This window comes from Phyllostomus hastatus, unplaced genomic scaffold (assembly GCF_019186645.2).
Source record: "Phyllostomus hastatus isolate PE091 unplaced genomic scaffold, TTU_PhHast_1.1 phas_scaffold_216, whole genome shotgun sequence".
NCBI classification, from domain to species: domain Eukaryota; kingdom Metazoa; phylum Chordata; class Mammalia; order Chiroptera; family Phyllostomidae; genus Phyllostomus; species Phyllostomus hastatus.
The window spans coordinates 17,486,148-17,506,294 of NW_025334018.1; the positions used below are offsets into that span (position 1 = coordinate 17,486,148).

At 48.2% G+C, this 20,147-nt stretch overlaps 1 protein-coding gene across 3 annotated transcripts in view; it reads right to left on the minus strand.

Moving 5' to 3' along the window:
- The window catches only part of NTNG1 (netrin G1), a 260,055-nt gene that overhangs the window by 43,685 nt on the left and 196,223 nt on the right, over positions 1-20,147 (minus strand). Inside the window, exons 5-7 of one of the 3 annotated variants that reach the window (XM_045816856.1) lie at positions 19,592-19,618; positions 9,102-9,167; positions 6,745-6,804 (exon numbers count right to left, since the gene is read on the minus strand). In XM_045816856.1, the coding sequence (XP_045672812.1) occupies positions 6,745-6,804; positions 9,102-9,167; positions 19,592-19,618 (153 nt within the window). Of the gene's footprint in view, positions 1-6,744; positions 6,805-9,087; positions 9,168-19,591; positions 19,619-20,147 lie in introns of those variants that run through there. The other 2 variants (XM_045816855.1, XM_045816854.1) reach the window with 2 other exon arrangements.

Genomic DNA, 20,147 nt, shown 5'->3' on the forward strand with positions numbered 1-20,147 from the left:
CTCCAAGTAAACATAGTGAGGGGTTGTTAAGTTTCCTGCTGTGAGGAATGCTATGGAATAACATCTTTTCTCTCAAAGCCCTTCTCGTTGATTTATCTCAAATAATGTGAAAGTAAATTATAAAACACTTGAACCTTGAGTGATGTGTAGACGTGATTCGGTTTTATTTCTGCGTTCCTATTTAGTTCACCTTTCCTCTTGTTTCCATATTTATCGTACGACATTTACGTATTTTTGCAAGTGACATTCAGTGCAGTGTGGCTCTGCATCCAAAATTCAGACAGCTTCCTGTCTTATGGTTATTATTAATATCTTCACATCTTTGTGACTCGGTGTTACAAAGGGAACCAAACTTCCCCTGCTCACACACTCGGAGTAGAATCGTGGCTGTCACTCAAAAGGCATTTGGTAAATGAAAGTCTCCATGCTGAGCTTTGCTACTTGTGTCAGGGTTATTGGGAGAAAGTACTCAAGCTTTGAAGTCCAAAAACTAACTCTTTGCTAATACTGTATGATTTGGGCCCATTTGCCTTACTTTTTTCAACAGGAAAATAGGGGAAATCACCAGTGGAACACTTACTAACCCCCCCGTGGTTTTGTTAGTGAGAGTCGAGTGAAAAAACAGGTTTACAGGGCAGTCCACAGGTCACCGAGGGTTTCCTGTGTGTCCCAAAGGGTCCCCCTGTGGCCAGGAGTTCTCACGTGACTTACCGAGGACACACAGCTATTAAATAGCACACCGGGACTTGAACCCAGTTCTCTGGCCTCTGAGTCCAGTGATTTCTCCACTAATTCACAAATAATAAGTAAGAACGTCTTTGAAAAAGAGGAAATACTGCAGACATACACAGTAAACAGAAACTTGGCCCGATCGAATTGAAAACCACTTCTACAGCTATTTTAATGAGACACTTGGCAAGTACCTATATGACCTTGGCAATCCAATCAGAGAAGGATAATTACAGGTTGATTGGATCCATTTTTTTGATGAAAAGACCATCTGTCACTTTTCAGCTCCTACATTTTGTTACAAGTGTGGTCTCTCTGTGAAAAATTCTACCTTTAAAGATGGTTGTTGTCCACGTGATTACCTACTGGTGTGGCAGCAGACACGTACCCTTCACAGTGTTAAATATACGCATCTCTTCCAAGGAAATTAGGAAATGAAATTCCATTTATTGTTTCTTACTTTTCCATCAGCTCTCTCCCGCAAGACTTTCTTCTCCCACTATGCACAGGGCAGGAGAGAGTGCTTTGGATGGGACGGCCACCTGATTCTTTCTGGCTACCACATTCGATACTCATGATGAGGTCCAGGGACTCAACCCTTCAGACTCGAGAATTAATCATCTAAAATAATTTTGACAAACTGCTTCTCCTTTTGGGGACTGTACAAAGTTCAATAAATGGAATTTCTTTACAATGGATGAAAAAGTCAGGCAGACTTCTACATGACCAATTAATTGCAAACAGTAATATTTTTAATCAATTAATATTTCTTGATTACCAATTATGTGCCAGAGTTCATATCCTAATTTCTCACATCTATAATTAAATCCCATAAAATGAGTTTCCGTTTTGAATGTTGAATGCATAACTTAATTTCAAGATTAGGTTGAAATGAGCAGGTTTTAAGAATTCATGCAAAAAAAAAAAAAGAAAGGAAGGAAGGAAGAAAAATGGAAAATTCTTGATCACCTAAACATTTTCCAGCTCATGATCTTTAAAGCAACAGTAATATAACGGTTCAAAATCGATCCCCCAAGTATGAATGATTTCAACCAGCACAAGCGAGTGATGAGTCTACCACAAGGACGTTTCTCCGTGGACAAAGTTCTCTCTGGCCCAGGCGTGGTGCAGATCACCAGCCTCTCCACTGTAAATGGCTCCCCACCGCGCGGAAGGCACAGAACAATAGCTGAAATTATAATGGGACTGACCTATGCACACATTCTCATCGTCCAGCTGTGCAGAAGCATTTCTGAAGTAGCCCAGCCTGCATAACTCACAGTGCTGCCCTCTAGTGTTGTGTTTACAGCTCACGCAAATGACTGTGTTTAGCAGATCGATATAACTGCATCGATTGGAGTGGCCGAAGCATTCACAATCTTGCAAGGAAGAACAGAAATGTATACAGAGTGTATACGGTAGCAGAGTAATAGCGCACTGCATGCTCGGATCACATGAGGAGTGGAAGAGAGATGGCGGAACGGCATCACATGTACGCGACGCGACAGGACACATGGCGAGCGCAGGTGGCTGTGACTGGCATGGAGGTAGCATCCGTTTCAAGCAGGACAGAAAGGTGGAACATTCAGAACAGGACTGCAGAGGGAGAATTCTTGGCAGACAAGATGAACAGAAGCATTTGCAGGTGCACACCTTTTCATGTTTGGGAAGGACTGGCTCTTGTTAAGGCAAAAATCTAATTTTTGCACAGCGAGAACTTTGCTGTCTCTGCATCGCTTCCCCCGTCTTCTCTTCAAATGGGCATCTTACAAAAGAGGTCGGGAGGTACGGGAGGCCTAAGACCTGAGCCTGTCATCGCCCATGGCCCCTTGGTTTAGGGTCTCACCACCACTTACGCCAAGGGGGTAACCCGGCCAGGGTTTCACAGAAACCATGGCCAATTCAATAGGCATCTGGACAACAGCACACTCTTTATTCGTGCTGTAGCCCCAAACGCTCAGAGGAAGGATGGCCTTGAACCGGGCCACGTCTGTGTGTCTGTTTCTGTGGGAGAGAAAATATAAAAGGCAGGGAGGTTATATGTCTAAACGAGGGGCTCTCCTCAGATTTCTTTTTTCCCCCAAGGTTTGAGCTCAGTCTGCTACAAAAGGAAGACCAGGCAGCTACTGTGTCCCCAGAGTTTTTTCTCTCTGCTTCCTCAAAGTGTTGGAGGCGCCTCTGGAGCTTGGGGGTGACGATGACGAGACCTGGACAGGGGATGGAGAAGAGAGGGTGGCAGCAGGGGAAGGGTGCGGGGCAACTGGCTCTTTTTTCCCTGTTGCATCTCAGCGAAAGCACGAAGTTGTTCACCTAGTTCACTCTTTTAAAAAGAACCGGTCAAGACAAGGCCTTTGTGGGTAGCAATAACCATCAAATTATCCCCCCCCCCCGCCCAAGGAAAAAGGTGAGGATAACAAGGTAGGGAATCTAATTTGTCTTCTCAAAATATGGGGATAGACCTAGCTGGGCATGTTAGGGGAAGGTCAACCATGATACTGCAAACCTTGCTTATCTAGAAATACCCTTCTTATGTCCACTGTTTATTTTAGCTCGCTAGGAAGCCACACATAGTCCCTGAGTCCACTCACTCATGCACGCATGCACGCATGCCTCCATCCACTCAAGAGATACTTTATTGGGTCTGTCTACCCTGCACCAGGCACCATGTGAGGTGCCGAGTTACCCTTTTGGCCTAGATAAAATTTTGGAAGAACTGCACTTAATGCCCAGGATAAAAAAGAACAAGCATCACCAGACAGGAATAAGGAAGAATAAGGAAGGGAGACTGGCCTTCCTCTTTCCTGTTTTTGTTTTTTTTAAATTAGCCTGCTGCTCCCCATCAGGATGACACTGATTCGTTTCCCGGAGAGCCAGGACGTAGACAGAGAGCCCCCTCTGCCGACACGCCCAGCACGTGCCTGGCGCCTCTGACCTTGCTGTGACCTCTGTCCAGCACACTCCTCCTCAGACATCCCTACAACCTGCTTCCTCGCTTTGTTTTCCGTGCTCTGCTCCAAGAAAATCCTGTGACTGCTCTATCTGAAACAACAACCCGGACCCAAACGCACGAATCCCCCAACTCCCCAGGCCTGTTGATTTTTTTTCATAGAATGTTTACCGCCCGAAAACTACACTGAGAAAGAGATCGTCCCCACACTCGATGGTAAACACACGCGCGCAGACATGTCTGTTTTGCACATGGTGCCACCACACGCTCAGAACATCGCCTGGCGCATATTAAACACTCAAAGAAGGTCACCAGGTGGGTGACTCAGTGAACCAGTGATGGTCCCGAGGCACCCTGCTTTGGGGGACAGAGGAAGACACAGAGGAAAATTACGCTTCCATTCATTCCTCCACCATTCTGACTCCATAGGCGTCTGCCTACATCCTGTGTACTAAAGGGTTTAGGAAAACAACAGCAGCACAACAAGACAGGACTGAATTAGTCGTTATTTTAGCAGATCGCTGACTCTGTGTCTACACAGGTAGGAAATTTAGGCAGGAAAAGGCTGATTTCTGAACATTGCTGTGGCTCTTTAAAATACGATGTTTTGATCTCAAATTGCTTTGCAGACTATATGTATTTTTTTGTCAGACAGATCTGAATTGCTGTTGTGCACACACCCCCAGCTGTGGCCTCCCAAACACACCGGCGTGGCACGGCACAGAAGACACCGTAAACCCCTGTTCACTGAGAAGCACCTTCTGCCAGGGGACCACGTGAAGGAGGCCCCCGTCCCGCCAAGGTCAAGGCAGAGTGTCTCAGCCTTGGCACTACTGACATTTGGGGCCAAACGATCCTTTGTTGTCCTGTTTATTACAGGATATTTCTGAAGCATCTCTGGCCTCTACCCCCGAGCTGTGACAACCAAAATTCCCCTGGGGGACAAAATCCTCCCTAAGACGTGTGTGAGATCGTATAAGGCAGTTATGCTAATAAGGGACTTAGGGACTGGCCAGTCGCGGCGACAAAAGCCGGAAGGTGTCAGAAGAGGGCGTGTTCAGAGGTGGCTTTCTCGAGGAGAAAAGACCCCAACCTCTCCGAAGGCTTAGAAGCTCTGGGGCTGGGTTGGGGAGACCCGAGCAGCAGGTGGGGGGGACCCGAGCGGGTGGGAGTTGCAGGAAGACAAAAGGCTGGAGAGAGAGGACGGAAGGAAAAGGATGCTGGGAAGAGGAGGGGGATCGATGTCCCCCTGGTGCCTTCTTTCTGACTGGTGCCCACGTGGCTTCCAATGACGTTATTAATTCGCCTGTGTCAATGTGAGACAAAGTGCTCACGATGTGGCCCCGGGAATTTTTTTTTTTTTTTCCTAATGAGGAAAGCTTATTCAACGTTAGCCCCGGAGGAAATTCACCGCAGATGCTCAGAAAGCAAGGGCTGAGGAACATGACGTTGGGCAGACAGAGGGTGAGTGAATGGGAACTCTGCAAACACACTCCCGTCGCCGCAGGAGCAGAGTTGCCTCCCAAGGGGCCTTCCCGTCGGCCTGGTCCTCTAACCCTAACCCCGACCCCAACCCTGCCTCACGCCTTGTCGTAGGCTGAGAAGCCCTTCCAAACGCATCACTGGGTGACCAGGGGTGACAATTCCACTTCACTGGGTGGCTCCTTCCTGCCCCCAGAGAAGTGCTTGGACCTTACTATTGCTGCGGCACCAGGACACCAGAGGCTCAACGAGGGAAAGAGGGTCCAATCTCAGGTCAAGGGGCCTCTGGTCTCCCCAGTGTGCTTGGCACGGCATGGACGAGAGGAGCTTTGTGACAGTCCCCGCTGCTTCCTTTCTCTGTCACCTCCCTGTCTTTGCAGACCTGCGCATCGTGGGTGAGGAGAGATGCCCCACTGTGGCCCCGTGGCTGCCTCCTGACTCGTGCCCATGCCCCAGTAGGCTGGGCAGCCTGGCCGGGAGCCGCTCTGCTCGGAAGGGACTTAGGTCCCTACAGTTCAGATCCACTCAGAAACCCTTCAAAAGGGCACCGTCGGTGTTGGCTGGCTATGTCAGGGCGCAGTGTGAGGGGAGAGGAGGACGTGGTTTTGATACTGTCGTTTCTGCCTCTCCCACGTTCTGCCCCGTGTCCTCCTTTTCTCCATGGGCCACAGAAGGACCGATTCAACGTTAAATAAAATCTGGGAACTAGTTTGATTACATTCGACAAGGAATACGGAAGCTAATTATGGTCATGTTCACCAAGTAGTTCAAACTAAATGCAGACTCTGTTAGTAAATGTATTTACTTTTAAAAGGTGTGTCCTTAAAAAAAGAAAAAAAGAAAAACATAACATCTGCCCAATCGTCCCAGGTGGAAAAAAAAAGACGCATCGGTCACATAGGAAGGATGTTTAAAAGAAAAAGGTGAAATAAAAACAGAGGTCGTTCAGTTTCCTGAAAAACCTTCCTTCTCTGAATGACAGATGCTAGTGGAATGGGCCACTCACGAGTCATAGATCAGACAGCTGCGGCCTTTCAGTTAAAGAACGTAACATCGTTACTATTCCTGGGTCATGGTCAGTGCTTCACCCAGGACCGATCTCCACTGGTATTTGTTCCAACTCACTTCAAATAATGTCTGGAAGTAGAAATTCTAAGAGAGCACGTTTGTTCCAGCATCACAGGGGCACCACCTCCAGAACCTGCCATTCTGTTCTCACGACAAACTTCCTTGAAACTCACTCGAAGTGAGCTTCCGTATTTTCAGTGCAAATGAATCACAGCGTCAACCCTCTAGCATTCGGGTTAAACAGGAACCTGAATGGTTATAGCTCTTACCCACACACGAATCTTTCAGAAAGCAAATGGTGCAGCATCGTTAATGTGCAGCCAATTTCTCAGTTTTTTTTTTGTTTTTCTCTTACAGATGACATTTTCAGTATTCTCGGATGCATTTGGTCGGTATCAGTCAACATGCCTCACCGATAAGCTGATGGGTACACTTCACAGATATTCCAGATTCATACAGTGCAATGTTTCACAACACATAACACCATGAAATCACTGTATGAATCCAAGAATTCCTACCTCTCTTGTGGTTTGCAACTTGAACAGAAGAAACTGTTGACAAAGCTACTTTGGGAGCAACTGGATAGGTTTAAAGAAATGAACAACAGCACATTAGAAACAATCGTGACACGTTCAAACGGCAACAACTTATCATCAACCCACTTGAACAGTAGCCTAAGTCGAGAGACTATTTGTATCTGTTCTTTCTGAGAGTTTGTTTCAGTTACAAAAAAATTCCGCTTTGTATTTATTTGGCTGGAAACAGTTTAACATGGTCAGAAATGAGGTCTGGAGGCTCTATTTTCAGGGGCAAGAATAATGACCACTTAAATCAAGAATCCAGGTGTGCAAAGATTAGTCCAGGAACAATACGCATCCCGGATTCCCTGTTGCCCCTCTCTTATCTTAAAATAGTGGTTTGTGTCGTTGAGTTCGTTAGCTGCATCATTGCCTCAGGCCACCAGGTCATCTCCTCTGTGTGACTGTAAGCTCATCTGCATGTAAACCAGTTAAAACTGTTTTTGTAGAACTGATCAGACATCTCAGAAAACCGTCAGCATAGCCTAGCATTCAGCAGCCTCTGGACCTCGGTCTCAGAGTCACCTCAACTCTGCCTGCCTCTCAAAAATGTGGTCTTCTTCTCAACATTTATTACCTTTGGGATGATACCAGTTTGTGATCGGTAGGGCTGTTTCTCTAAGTTTGCCTATTATTTCTTTCCCAATTATTCATGAAGAGTTGCTTGTGCAAATAGCCAAACAGAACTGAGCCTGATGTTCTTTGCAGATGTTGACAAGATAAATTACAACTGCACAGAACTGGCGTCCCCTGGAAAGCGCACCTGAAGCTACAATTTCTAGCCCAAGCATTTTAGTCCACAGTGCCGCTTCCCAAATAAATTCATCAGAACTCATTATCCACATTCTGAAACAGTGCGGCTGGCGTTAACTAAAGGCATTTCCGAATGCTTTTAGTCCTGTGGCACTCACTGAAAACACAGCCAAATAATTAAATGGGCCTGTTTCAGGGTTTGAACAGCGCCTAACTTTGCTCATCTCGAAATTCACGGGGAAGAAGTGCTCAGCGTCAGATTCCGTCTTGCGTGATCTGCAGAACTCTGAAATTCAGCGGGAACTGGGCAGTGACATTTGACAACAGTCTCGCCGACCGTGCCAAGGAATAAAGCCACTGAACCTCGCCCAAACCCTCCCAGAACTCCTTCCACCGACACGGGTGGGTTGGATCTGGATTTCTCCCACCTACACATGCAGAAGCCTGAAGAATTCATTTGAAGCAGATGATTAAGGTAATTCTATTTACTAGTAATGTATGCATCTAGGACAGTCTCGAGTTCGTCACTCTGATCAAGGACTGAAAATGCAGTCCTTACAAACCGACTCCCCAACACACGGCTGATGCATTCCGTTTTGCCTAGCGGCTGTGTTGGGCTCTGACCCCTTGCCCACTTCCTCCTTCATCTGTATTCACTGAAATTTAAAAGGAACATCCTGTGTGTAATGAAGGCAGGTAAAGCCAGAGACGTGCCTTTTTTCCCCTGAGAAGGAGGGAGGTAAAAGAACACAATTTCCTACCAACATAAACTCCTATGTATACAGGCCTATGTAGAGCTATGGGCTAGGTATTAGTGTGAACTGAACACTACGCTGGATCTTAGGAATTTCATCGCCCAGGTTTTAAAAGTTCTATTTCTTCCTGTGTCACCACACTGCTGTCAGTCTCTTTCAGGGATGCATTTGTTTCGTTTTGAGGTTCAAATGCAGAAAATAGGGGCTGCCCTAGGGGTGGACAGAACACAGGCTTCCCTTAGTGCAGGTGGAGGTGATTGTGAGTCCTAAACGGCACAGGAAGGAGAGCCCGACAGAGGAAATCCACTGTGATTGACATTGGAGCAGGGGCTGGGCCGGGGGGGGGCGGGGAAAAGAGAGAGACAGAGATCTCTGTAACTCAGTACAGAACAACAGTGCAAGAAAACGGGTCTCTTTAGGGGTTGCAATGCTGTCCTTACATTTATTTTCCCCAAACCTCAACGCACCCGATGCAGCAGTTTGCTGGACAAAAAGGGAGACCGCGGAGGGACGCCCAGTCTATACAACTTGCCACACTGCCTGTAAATTCAATCAAGTGCTTGTAACTCCTACGCCATCTCGTTTTCCCCTCCCCCTAGATCTCTGACGGGCGTGTTTGGGGGGCACTCTCCACATTAGAAAAGAAATACTCGAAGTATGACTCTTTCAAAGACATGACATTGATAATCATGCTCTTATTTAGTGCCGAAAAGATAGTATATGGGATTTTCCCCCACAATAGGTGGGACTTTTTTTTTTTATATCAGCCGGAATTTTACATGCTCCTACCTTGTTTTGGGTTAGAAACCTCAAGGGAAGAAATATTCGGCCAAATCCTATTAAGCTTTGAAGGATCTGCATGCATCAGGAAAAATCAGGGCATGTTATTTTCAGCTATCACGGCAGTCGGCCGACACAGAAAGTCATGTGGACGAAGACACAAACCGGACATCTGCTCTTCCACCTGGCCGTGATGCACCGAACACAAGGCAACCCCAGCACCACACGAGAGCAAGCAGCGGATGACTCCCAAAACACTGAATGGACATTGAATACAGAGCCCCTTCCCTGACTGACCGAGCTACGGACATTCACGTTTGCCGTCCCTGGGTGTCAGCGGCTTCGGACACCTACCCAAGTGGGGACGGCGGCAATGCCAGCCTCACACAAAGCTGGTGCCTGAAAGCGGAAGATAACGCAGGAGAAGTAATTTCTCACTTGAGGATTCCGGTCTCTGCAATTTATATTTACAGATAGGAACTGGCTGCATTAGTCTTTCCTGAGAGATTCTTTGGAGTATGTTTTAAGTGTGAGCCATTATCTCTGCAAAGAAGTGGATTGATTCCCTATTTTTATGCGTGCAATTTCTCAGAGAGAGGGAGAGAGGGGTGACCGGTGGCTGTGGCTGAAGCGAAAGAGACCAAGGGGCTTGCGATCACGTCTCAGGTTTGTCTGCTCGGGTGCGTGGATGTTCTCACGATGTTTTTTTTTTTTTTTAAACTCGACATTCGTTTCTAGAGCTATTGGTTCCAGTTCAGGCACAATGATAAGCATCGGTAATTCGAGAACTGATGTTACTTCTTGCTTAGAGTCACCGGTATGGAAAACGGTAGCTCTGGAAAAACAGACCAGCCAGCACGAGAATCGGACGCTTTCCAGAACGATTTTTGCTGAGGCGCACGGGCCGTATCTCTTACAGCACTCTCTTCATGACTCACGGCTACCATCCGCCGAGGTCAGCTCGAAACCACCCCTGAGTGGTCCTCTGGGACCACCCGAGTCCAGAGGAGAGCTCCCACCTCTAAACTCCGGGAGCATGGCTCTACAGCCCGGGCCCCTGACGCCTCACTGCCCTGCGGATGAACACGGGTTTTAGCATCGCTAGTTTACATTGCTCGGGTCCATTTCTCATCTCCGTAACTGGATTCAGGCTCTTTGAGGAAGGGCAAAGCCTTGCAGAGGGCCTCAGTAAATATCCGATAATCGAGTGATTGATATCACATGGCGGGGCCACTACACACGGGTATTATCCGATTGTTTCCTCCCTAATTAGATGACGGCAAAGAACATTCTTGTAAGACATGGGACCTTCACTGCCACTTCGGCTTTTTAATATTTGTTAGAAAGCTGATACCCTGTTGCCGCAGCAGCTCAGGAGATCTGTGGATGCTGCCGTACCCGTCCCCTTTATGAATGGGAAAGGGATGTAGCAATTTTCCCCGTCTGTATCCCTGTGCTACTCAGTAGATATCTGCTAATATGCAGGCAAAATATGCAAGCTGCTGACCGAAGGTTGCTTTTCACCGGAGCATTTGGTGAAGGAAAAGAACAAGCCCACTCGAACTGTGGTGATGGCTCTTGAAAAATGATAAGTTTGCATTTTCAGAGAATGAATCTGATTTCTAGAAGTGCATCTGAAAAAATGTCAAACCCCTGTTATACTTTTATATAATTATTTATATTAGCATGAATTAAGAAAGTTTGTTGACATGGTTCTCCTTTTCCTATAGGAGAGGCAAATACAGGTGACATGTTAAGTTTTGGTGATGGGTTTGTCTTGAGGAAATAAAACTAAGAATATGCTTAGTTATTTTGTTAGTGAGCTTCACTGAGAAATTTAAGTGAAGACAAAAACTTTACACTAAATTAATTTAGAAGTGAGTTTTGGAAATTAATTTCATGAGTTAAACTTTCTTCCACATTTCAACATTTTACAGTTTTTTCCCTAGAATGTTGGGGTTCCATTTTTCAGGATCCTCTGGTATGTATAGAAATTAATGTAGGGCATTCTACTGTTGAATAGTTAACTTCTTGGCCTGTGCAGAATTCTCAGGATAGGTAGACACCTCAGTTACAGTCTGATCCCCACCTAGAATACAGTTTTCCCCTGTGTTATGGTCTTAAAAGAGTTTCTTGGAGGTGGGGAGAGGGTAGCCCTGGCATGTCCTGGGAATATAATGAGACATTTTTTTCCCCAAACAACTTTATCATGTGGGATGCCTCAGCTCCCTGAACAATGGAAGGTCTGAACCTCCATCGTCATCATATAGAAATCCTAATCTTATCGATACATGTCTCTGAACTTATGTGCTATGTTTTTTCCTTGGGAGGAAAAATTTCCTTAAAAATATGGAAATCTGCGGGCCCCAAATTCTGATGGCACGTTACTATCTGTGCATACTTGCTTTACTATTTAGCTATCATGAGGGGTTTTTTTAGATTTTATTTAGTTTTAGAGAGAGGAAAAGGGAGGGAGAGAAACAGTGATGTGTCAGAGATACATCAGTCAGTTGCCTCTCGAGAGCCCCCTACTGGGGACCTGGCCCGCAACCCCAGTATGTGCCCTGACTGGGAATCGAACTGCGACCTTTCAGTTTGCAAGCCAGCACTCCATCCACTGAGCCACACCAGCCAGGGCTATCATGAGATTTTTAATTTAATATCTCATCTGAATCTTTAAAAATTTATTTTGTTTTATAGTTACAATGAAAGACACTTCATATTAGCCAGTCATTTTCTGGCAACTAATATTCCTTAAGATCCTAGCATATAGAAATAGTCAATCAATACGTCTAATAAATGTCGAATTCCCAGAAATAAATTAGGCACATCAGATGCTATATTAATAGCATAACTGAGACAAAGTCTATGTTATATACAATTTCAATGAAAAGTTCTCTGCCTCACATGCAGCTTCTGAGAACTTTTTACCTGTGGGGCCCCTTGTATCGAGCAGTTAGAAACTGCAAATAGAAAACAATTACAATGCATCACGTGTATCTGTGTTGCCACTTTAGGTGACCCACTGCGGACCTACCACTTTTACTCTTTCCTGCCTCAACTAGGGAGTATCTTGGGGCCACTAGGAGGTCTCAGCAGGAGGGTGTGTGGCCAGGCAGAGAGCCGGGGGGTCAGGGGATCAGGGGCCTGGCCGCGGTTCTGCTGTGAGAGGCGGTCTGGCTACGGTGGGCGTCCCCGGGCCACGGTGGGCGTCCCCGGACTCCGGTTTCCTCCGCTGCGAGGCAGAGGTGCTACACTGACCGGTCTCTAGGCTCCCTCTCAGCTGGTCAGTTCTGTCACTCCAAGGGCTCTCTCATGGCCAGAGTCAAGTTCACGGAAGAAGGAAGCCTGTCCGGCAAGGCAGATGTTCCTTGGAGAATCTAGGGGACTTACACTTGTTCTTCCTTGTGTGAAGGAAAACGTACTGCTGCGTGTCTGGACTCTGGACCTCCCGACTACCAGACTGAAACCCAGACTGGAGTCGAGAAATTATGCTGGGGGTGGGGAGGGGTCACCGCATGCGACCAATAGGATTGTAGGTGGTCAGTTTCTCCTTAAGGACCGTGGCCCCCACACCCCGGAGAATGGACTGGATCGCAAAGGCGCTGGCCCTGGGCGTAGGGAGACCGCAGTTGCGCATTCCACAGCTGCCCTCTTCAAAAAGGAACAAAATGTCTGAAGTGCCCATCAGATGCTATTACTCTGTTGTCGTCGCTGAGCTTTCAAATCACATCTGTGGGTAGCCCAGAAAATCTGGGGGGAGGTTTACTTAAAATACGGTGCGTGCAAACAGAGCACGGGCAGGATTTGAATCCCAGCTCCACCGTTTGGACAAGCCCCTTAACTTCTCCGTGTCTGGGAGGGCTCCTGCGTAGAAAGGGGCGATGCACTGCCTGCGGGTGGTGGAGGGCAGCAGGCTTCACATCTGCTTGGAAGTGTAGCGAGCATTCAATACATATTAGCGCTTATTATTCTAATTGTAACAGAAATCAGATAACCGTGGCATAAACGGTTCCTGCTGGATTGAAGTTGAGAAAATAACGCGTGCCCTCTATTTTTTTTTTTTTTTTGCAATCGTAATCGTTCCCAAAGCAGGTGCTTCTGATATATAAAAAAGTTTACTTCAGGGACCTAAATGCAGTTCTAGGGCCTACATTGGTGCGTGCCGTTATTGAGACAGCCGTAGAACTTATTCTGGAATGCCGTGAAAAAGATTTTACTTTTAAGATTTAAAGAAGTGTGAATTTCCAAGTTTCTTTCAAGTTCCAAAGCACAGCAGCGGTTAGACTCTGAATCAATATGGACCTTGCCTGATCTTTGTTCTCTCTCATTAAGGAGAGAACTCAGAAAACTGTTAGGTGACGACTTGGTTTGTGTGAAGTTCATTTTTATGAATCAGAAAAGCTGAGATTCTAATGATGAGAATGAGGCTTCAGAGGAAACTTTTTTCTCCTCGGCGCCCCAAGGAAAACGCTCTGTGCTGCAGGTCGGAAAGCACTGTGCTAGCAAGGCTAAGCCTGACCGTGTGTTGCGGCCTCCAGAGAGTGCGGAGCTGAGAAGCAAGTTTGGGGCAGAAGGGCTCCAAACACACCTTGACATCCCGCAAGCCTCAGGGGGAGGGCTGTGTCAGAGGATTTGCTTGTCTCCGTCGTCCGCAGCGTCCGCCCAGCCTGTATCGTGGGCAGCTGTCAACCGACTCCGAGGACGCCCTTGAAAACCGGAGCACACTATGGCCCAGCTTCTGGTCAGTTTTCTTCTAGAATAGTCTACTATGTAGTTTTTTCTCATAGTTTAGTAGTTTATTTACATGAGAAGGCAACATCGAATGTCACGGTCAAAGGCAAGGAGACCTAGTTCGGACACTGGACGTCCAGTGGGACGTCTGTCGCGCCTACTACCCAGGTGACTAGGTTCGCGTAAGCCTCGGCGGACTTTTTTGTAAGATGATGTTGGAACAGGGCTCCTTAAGTTCCCTAAAAACCCTAACTTTTACGTAATTTTTTAGCCCTAGAATTTGGTGGGAAAGAGGGAGCCGGCGTGGACATGAAAAGCCACAGCCGAGAGGACGTCCGTGGGCCGCCGTTCCACGCGCGTCCTTCCCGAGGGCACGAGGGGAGTCCCAGGTGGTGGCAACGTCCCAGGGTCCCTTGCGTTTACGCGGTGACTGCGGCTGCTCCCTTGGGGACCCGGAGACATTACTGATGCCTGCAGGGGGATCCGTACAAACCCCCGAAGCTTTCCAGGAGAAGTCCCCTGTGTTTCTGCCCACTCTCAGGAACACAGCGGCACGCCCCCCGTGGGGGAGACACAGCTGAGTGTGACCTCGGCGGGTCTGTCCTTGGGATGTCACACAGCATGTCATTCTGCTGCAAGCAACCAGCTTGATCTCTTTTAAAATAAGGATGTCTACTGTCCTGGAGTAGGGGCAAGGACGTTTTACGATTTGCACAGCTATTTCACAAGGTGCCCGGGCCCTGCGGTATGTTTGGTTCTACGCATCCCCCCGCCCCTTGGCAGCGTGCCAAGGGTGTCTGGTGGCGGGGCAGACAGTCCCTGCCCCTCCTCCTCAGACCTGGTGCTTGGAGCTTCGGCTGACAGCATTGCGAGGGACCGGAAAATGGTCTGCTGCCTTTTCTCGGGGACACTCAAGTCCCCCGCACAGAAATGGGTCAATTCAGGGGCTGGCAGGCCTCAGGTGCAGTGTGGTGGGTTGAGCCTGGGGGAGGAGTCGGTAATTCTAGAGCTTTTCCTTCTAACCTCTTCCACTTGGTCCAACGCCACGAGCTTAGCTTTTGGAGGCAGACAGGCCTTCGTGGCCACATGACATTGGGCAACTTCCTCGGTCACTCTGAGCTTCCCGTTCAGCCCTTGTAAATGGAATTCTGTAGACGTGTGGGAATATTGCCCCCTGGGTCTAAGCGGAAGCTGTGCCTCTCCCCAGGAGGTGAGGCTGTTCATTGGCCAGCTCACCACTGGTACCCCGTCAGGGATCCCCACACGCTTAGTGTGGGGTTCCTAGCCACACGTTCGAAGATCCACCCTAGGATCTTTCAGAGAGGTCTTGGCAAATCTTGGCTTCAGCTAGGAATCTCCAGTTCCCCCCGCTCCACAGAGATAACAGCAAAGTTCCAGATATCAGCTCACACTTAAAAAAAAGTGGCTCAACATTCTAAATTCACCTGGGAAAACATTGATCCACGGAAAAGGTCAATTTGCTCCAGGCGGGCAATGGTCAGCAATAAAAATTTGCTAAACCTCTTGGGTTCTTTTTGGTAAAAGGAGGGGACGCTTTCCCCTCCCTCGCTGAGATACCTGACTCATTCTTCAGGACGAAGGAAGCAGCTGTGTCTAATGCTCATTCAGGTTTAGGGTCAGCACAGGGTTTCATGGACGTGAGATGCCAGGTACACAGACATGAAATGGGCCTGAGATGACGATGCTGGGCACACGGTAGAACACAGTCCCCACGGCGTTGCACCCGGGGCCTTCGCTGGCCTTCCAGAACATCAGCAAACAGTTCAGCATTAACGAAGCTCACCGTGCAATCTGTCTCAGAGCTGCACCAGCCTCATCATTCCCGCCCCCACTCTCATTCTATAAAATCTAATTAGTGAAAGGGCAATTCAAAGGAAACTTTTACTGGGAGATTTAGAAGTGTTAAAGCAAAGGAAGAAACGCAAACCCCTCCTGCAGCTCTCCGGGTGCACGGGGACAGTTATTGACAACCCGGGTGGGGTGGGGGAGGGGGAGCATGGCCGCGTGAGTTCCCTCACGATCCACGTTTCCACGGTGAATCGGAGCCGAGCAGGAACACTGGGGCACTGGGTGGAGAACGGCTTTGGCCAGGCCTCCGACGGGCACCTAACGTTTCCCGGGATGAAAACACGTGTGCGCCTTCCCTGCAGGCTGACGGGTCCCCGTGGGGGACATGTCGCCTGTTCCATGGTCTGCGAACTAAATCAAAGCAGAGATGAGTTTTTAACTCGGTGGTGAAGGCAATGCTCCTTAGAAGAGCAAACAAGGAAGTGCGGGCTATGGCTGCAAATCGAGTAAGTGGGGGGGGAGGGGCGATCGAACACCCCCGTCCCTATTCTATGCTTCCTGTGCACAATAGACCATCAGGCAGCGATGCAGGGACATGATGTGTGCCTGGTTCACAAACCGTTCCTCTCTCTCTCCTTGTGTCGCTCTCTAAAGAGACACTGTGATGTATTAAAAAAATTCCAAGTTTTTTGAAATGGTGTTTCCTGCTGTGATCTTTCCTCGAAATGAGTGGTCTGCCTTCAGCTGTGGGCCCGTCTGCTTGCTGAAGGGATCAGCACCCACACACACCTACCGGCACATCCGGCCGACTCTTGTTGCTCTGTTTGTGCTCCTTATATTACACTGTTAACACAATTAGCGACACCACGTGCTTCTCAGGACAGAGGATCAGAATATATGTTAGAGGGTGACAATCAGTGGATCCCTTTAACAAAGACACCCACGCCAAACCAACCATCAGTCTGGATCATCAGCATCAACAAATGTTTACTTGGATAAAACAGAGAGTGCTTACTTCTAAGTGCATGACACATTTTATAAAAAAAAAAGAAAAAAGAGGAGGAAGAGGAAGAGGAAGAAACCCGAATGAATTACTGCTACATCAGGTAACCAGAGGTCATGAGACTAAAACGCTGCAGATCTATTTTGGGACTCACTAATTTGGGGCTGACAATGTCACCAGTGTTTTCTCAGCCACGGCCAACGCACTTCGAGAGGATTCCGTTTTAAGCCCGGTGCCTTTGGGATGACTGGAAAACCTAGTTCCTCGCGGACAGACAACAGCAGGTCCAAATGACCTGAATGAGAAATTTGCTTCAAAAACTTCGAGCGGATGATCGGAAAGGATGACCACTCTGTCCGTGCACTTGAACCTGACTTAATACAGGCATTGACAGCTTGAGATCTATACTGAAATCTATTAGGGCTCCAAAATCGTTAGTCCCTGTATGTATGCGAACTTACGGTTACACGCATCGATCACTTACGTCGATGACAGATCATTCACTTCCCCTGAGATGCGCTGGGACCAGGGCTCTCCCGAGTGTTACATCCACTGTAACGGCATCTTTCTAAGTACCTGGCGGAACTGTGTCCACTGATTCCTTCTATGGGATAAGGGAAAAGCCTTGGCCAAGCTGTGCACCTGGGTATAGCTGGGACATCCCCTTCCTGTGCCCCCCAGAGTGGGCAGTGAGTCATCATCGATGCATGAATTCTTGCTCTTTGCAGGGGAAAGTCACCCCCGGGGCATGACTAGGAGCCCACAAAGGACGTGCGAATGCCATGAAAGCAACCCGGAGACACCACCCCGTTGGATGGTTTTATCGCAAACCGGTTGACCTGAAAGCCAGGCAATGGGCAAGCTAGTCCTGTGCGACCCCGGGTGACCCCCGGCAGCTCTTACATCCCGTTTGCTGGAGAAATCCAAGCAACACCCACTTACTCCAAGCAGACAGCCGGAGGGGTCGTGGAGGCAGGGTGTGAGCGAGCTATCGCTTTATTTGTGAAAGGGTTTTGGTTAGGTATGAAGGAGCTCAGTTTCCCCAGGTTCCTGACAATAAAGGTTAAAGCGTTTTCCAAAGGCGCAACGAAGCATCCTCTCGGGTCACCAGTGGCTTCCAAGTAAAACAGAGCGCAGTGACACTGGCGTTTCCTGACTCCGTGTGTAAAAGGTCAACATCTGCTGATGCTCAGAGATGAGGCATGAGGTGGAGGCGGCCGGATGGGATGTCGAGTGAGCAGTACAGTTAGGGGTCCATGCAGCGCGCGACCGACACGCCCAACAGAGACACACGGAGCCGCCAGAGAACCACTTTCCACCCATCCATTTCTGAAACCCTGGGAGGCGGCGGATCGCCTGCGCAGCCCCGGCTACCCGCCTTGGCTGGCTTCCTTCGGGCTCCCTGTCGCTCTCAGATGCACCTGCAAATGCGACTCTGCCCAGGCCTGAAAGGAGCACGTGGTGGGGTGTCTCTCCAGTTAGGTCAAGGCCAAGGGAGACACTGAAGCGGGAAATCAGACTCTTCAAGCTGAGAGCCATTGCACTGGCAGTTTGTAGCACAGATAGAGGGGGCTGAGGGAGCATGGGGCTCTCTCTAGTGGGAGAGAATGCTACTTCTGTTTACAAAGCCGCCGACTCACGGCATTTAACTCATCCAGCGCTTAACAAATCTGCAGCCGGGCCTGCTCACGAGCTGAAGCAAACTGGGCTGATTTATAAATTGGAATGCCTGACTGTGCATTTATAAGACTTGGGGAAGTATTTTTTTTGTCCAGATGATACTGAGCTGGCTACTGGGGAGGGTCACGCTCCGGCTGCCCCCCTGCAGTCCCGCGTGGGTGGTGTGGCACAGCCCAGACAACAAGCCTGTAATGAGGGGGCGGTGCACACTGAAAATTCTCCTCTTCACTGACAGTGCGCATCTTGGCTGCCTGGGGACTTTCTCCCCAATCAGTTATTCGGCAATCTCACAAAGGCGTTAGCCATCAGAGAGGGCGAGATGCGTAGAAATATGTGAGACTCTGCTCCAAAAAGTTCTGGGGCCATGCCCTTAAGGAGCTGTTCAGGCTAATGTCGGGGTGTTCCGGTTTGATATGCAAAGAGGGAGAAGCCACAGTCGGATGCTCCCATAATAGATGGAAACAACGCTCTCTGCGACTGTGCTGCTGGACTAGTGTTCCACAGAGGGTGGGAGAGGCACTGTGCTTTTCTAGTTCCACTAGGAGGTTTCTTGCAGAAATTTCTAGTAGGCCGACTTAAATTCTGCATGTATTTTTTTAAAATCTTTCTTCTCTAGCAAATGTAAACCTAAGTCATCAGCAAAACATGGATCCCTGTACTTTAGGAGACAGAATCAGACGGACTGATTGGTTTTCTCCTTCCTTTCTCCAGAAAGACCAATGATCACAAACCTGCTTGCTTCTTTCAGGCCTTCAGAAAGACTGAACTTAACGCATTAATAAAATTCCCTCCCCCTTGGTTTCGTGGTGTTTTCCTTGGATTCTAATGAGTACGCCTGGAGCAGTCACTGGCATCCCATCTCTGCTGTTCTAAATCCTGGTAGAAATCCATATCCAGTCCTGGGGACAGAGTTCAATATGTCTGTCGGTGACTGAGTGTGGGCAACAGAGGGCTGGTTTTATTTTTGCTAAATGAGCTGGGGTGCCCTCAACAATTGCACCTCTGTGAAGGTAGCTTTCATGGATCCACAGGAGTCGGGAAAACCTTGACCGTGCCTCATCGAGACAAGAATTCTCGGTGGATGGCCATTGTGTCTGTGACCCCATCACATCTGTGCAGAGAACAAACACAACCACCCAAGCCGCCAAGGAAATACTCGTATCAGAAATGGATATCGGGAAAGCAGATCTGAGGGGCCGAACGACAAAGCAAAGCTAGTCTAGACTGGGTTGGGTGATTGGTGTTTCTTTTTTTGCGTTGTTTTTTTACTTACTACCAATACTGGAAATACTGGGGATACCTAGAGAAAAAGAGAGAGAAAAAAAGAAAAGCTGTTAGACATTGGTTAGTACATGACGTCTTCAATTCAATATAAAAGTCTCGGAAACTTAACACCTGCTAACATTCGGGTCACCCGGAGAAAACAGCATTTCCGTCCACCCATTGGAACTGTTTCGCTTTCGGTGCACAGCTCTGGAACCCCTGGGAGTCAGGGCATGAAAGCTCAGCTTCAACAACCGGCTCAAGACGACTTCCTGACATTGAACATTTTGTGTTTGCCCAGGAGGTAATGAAACATTTCAAAAGACGTATTCAGCGAGGCTCATGTTCCGGGCACAGAGCACCAAACAGACACAACGTGGACCTCTGCAAATATATCCCCATAACGCAACAGCTCCCTTTAAATGCATGGTGAGGGCCATGTGTGGGCGGACGACAGTCATGTGGCATGTAACTTGATTAATTTCACATGAGCACCATTTTTTTACTCCTCTTTTACTTGTCAGATACGTGGATTCAACTCTGTAATAGAAACTTAATTGAGCAGA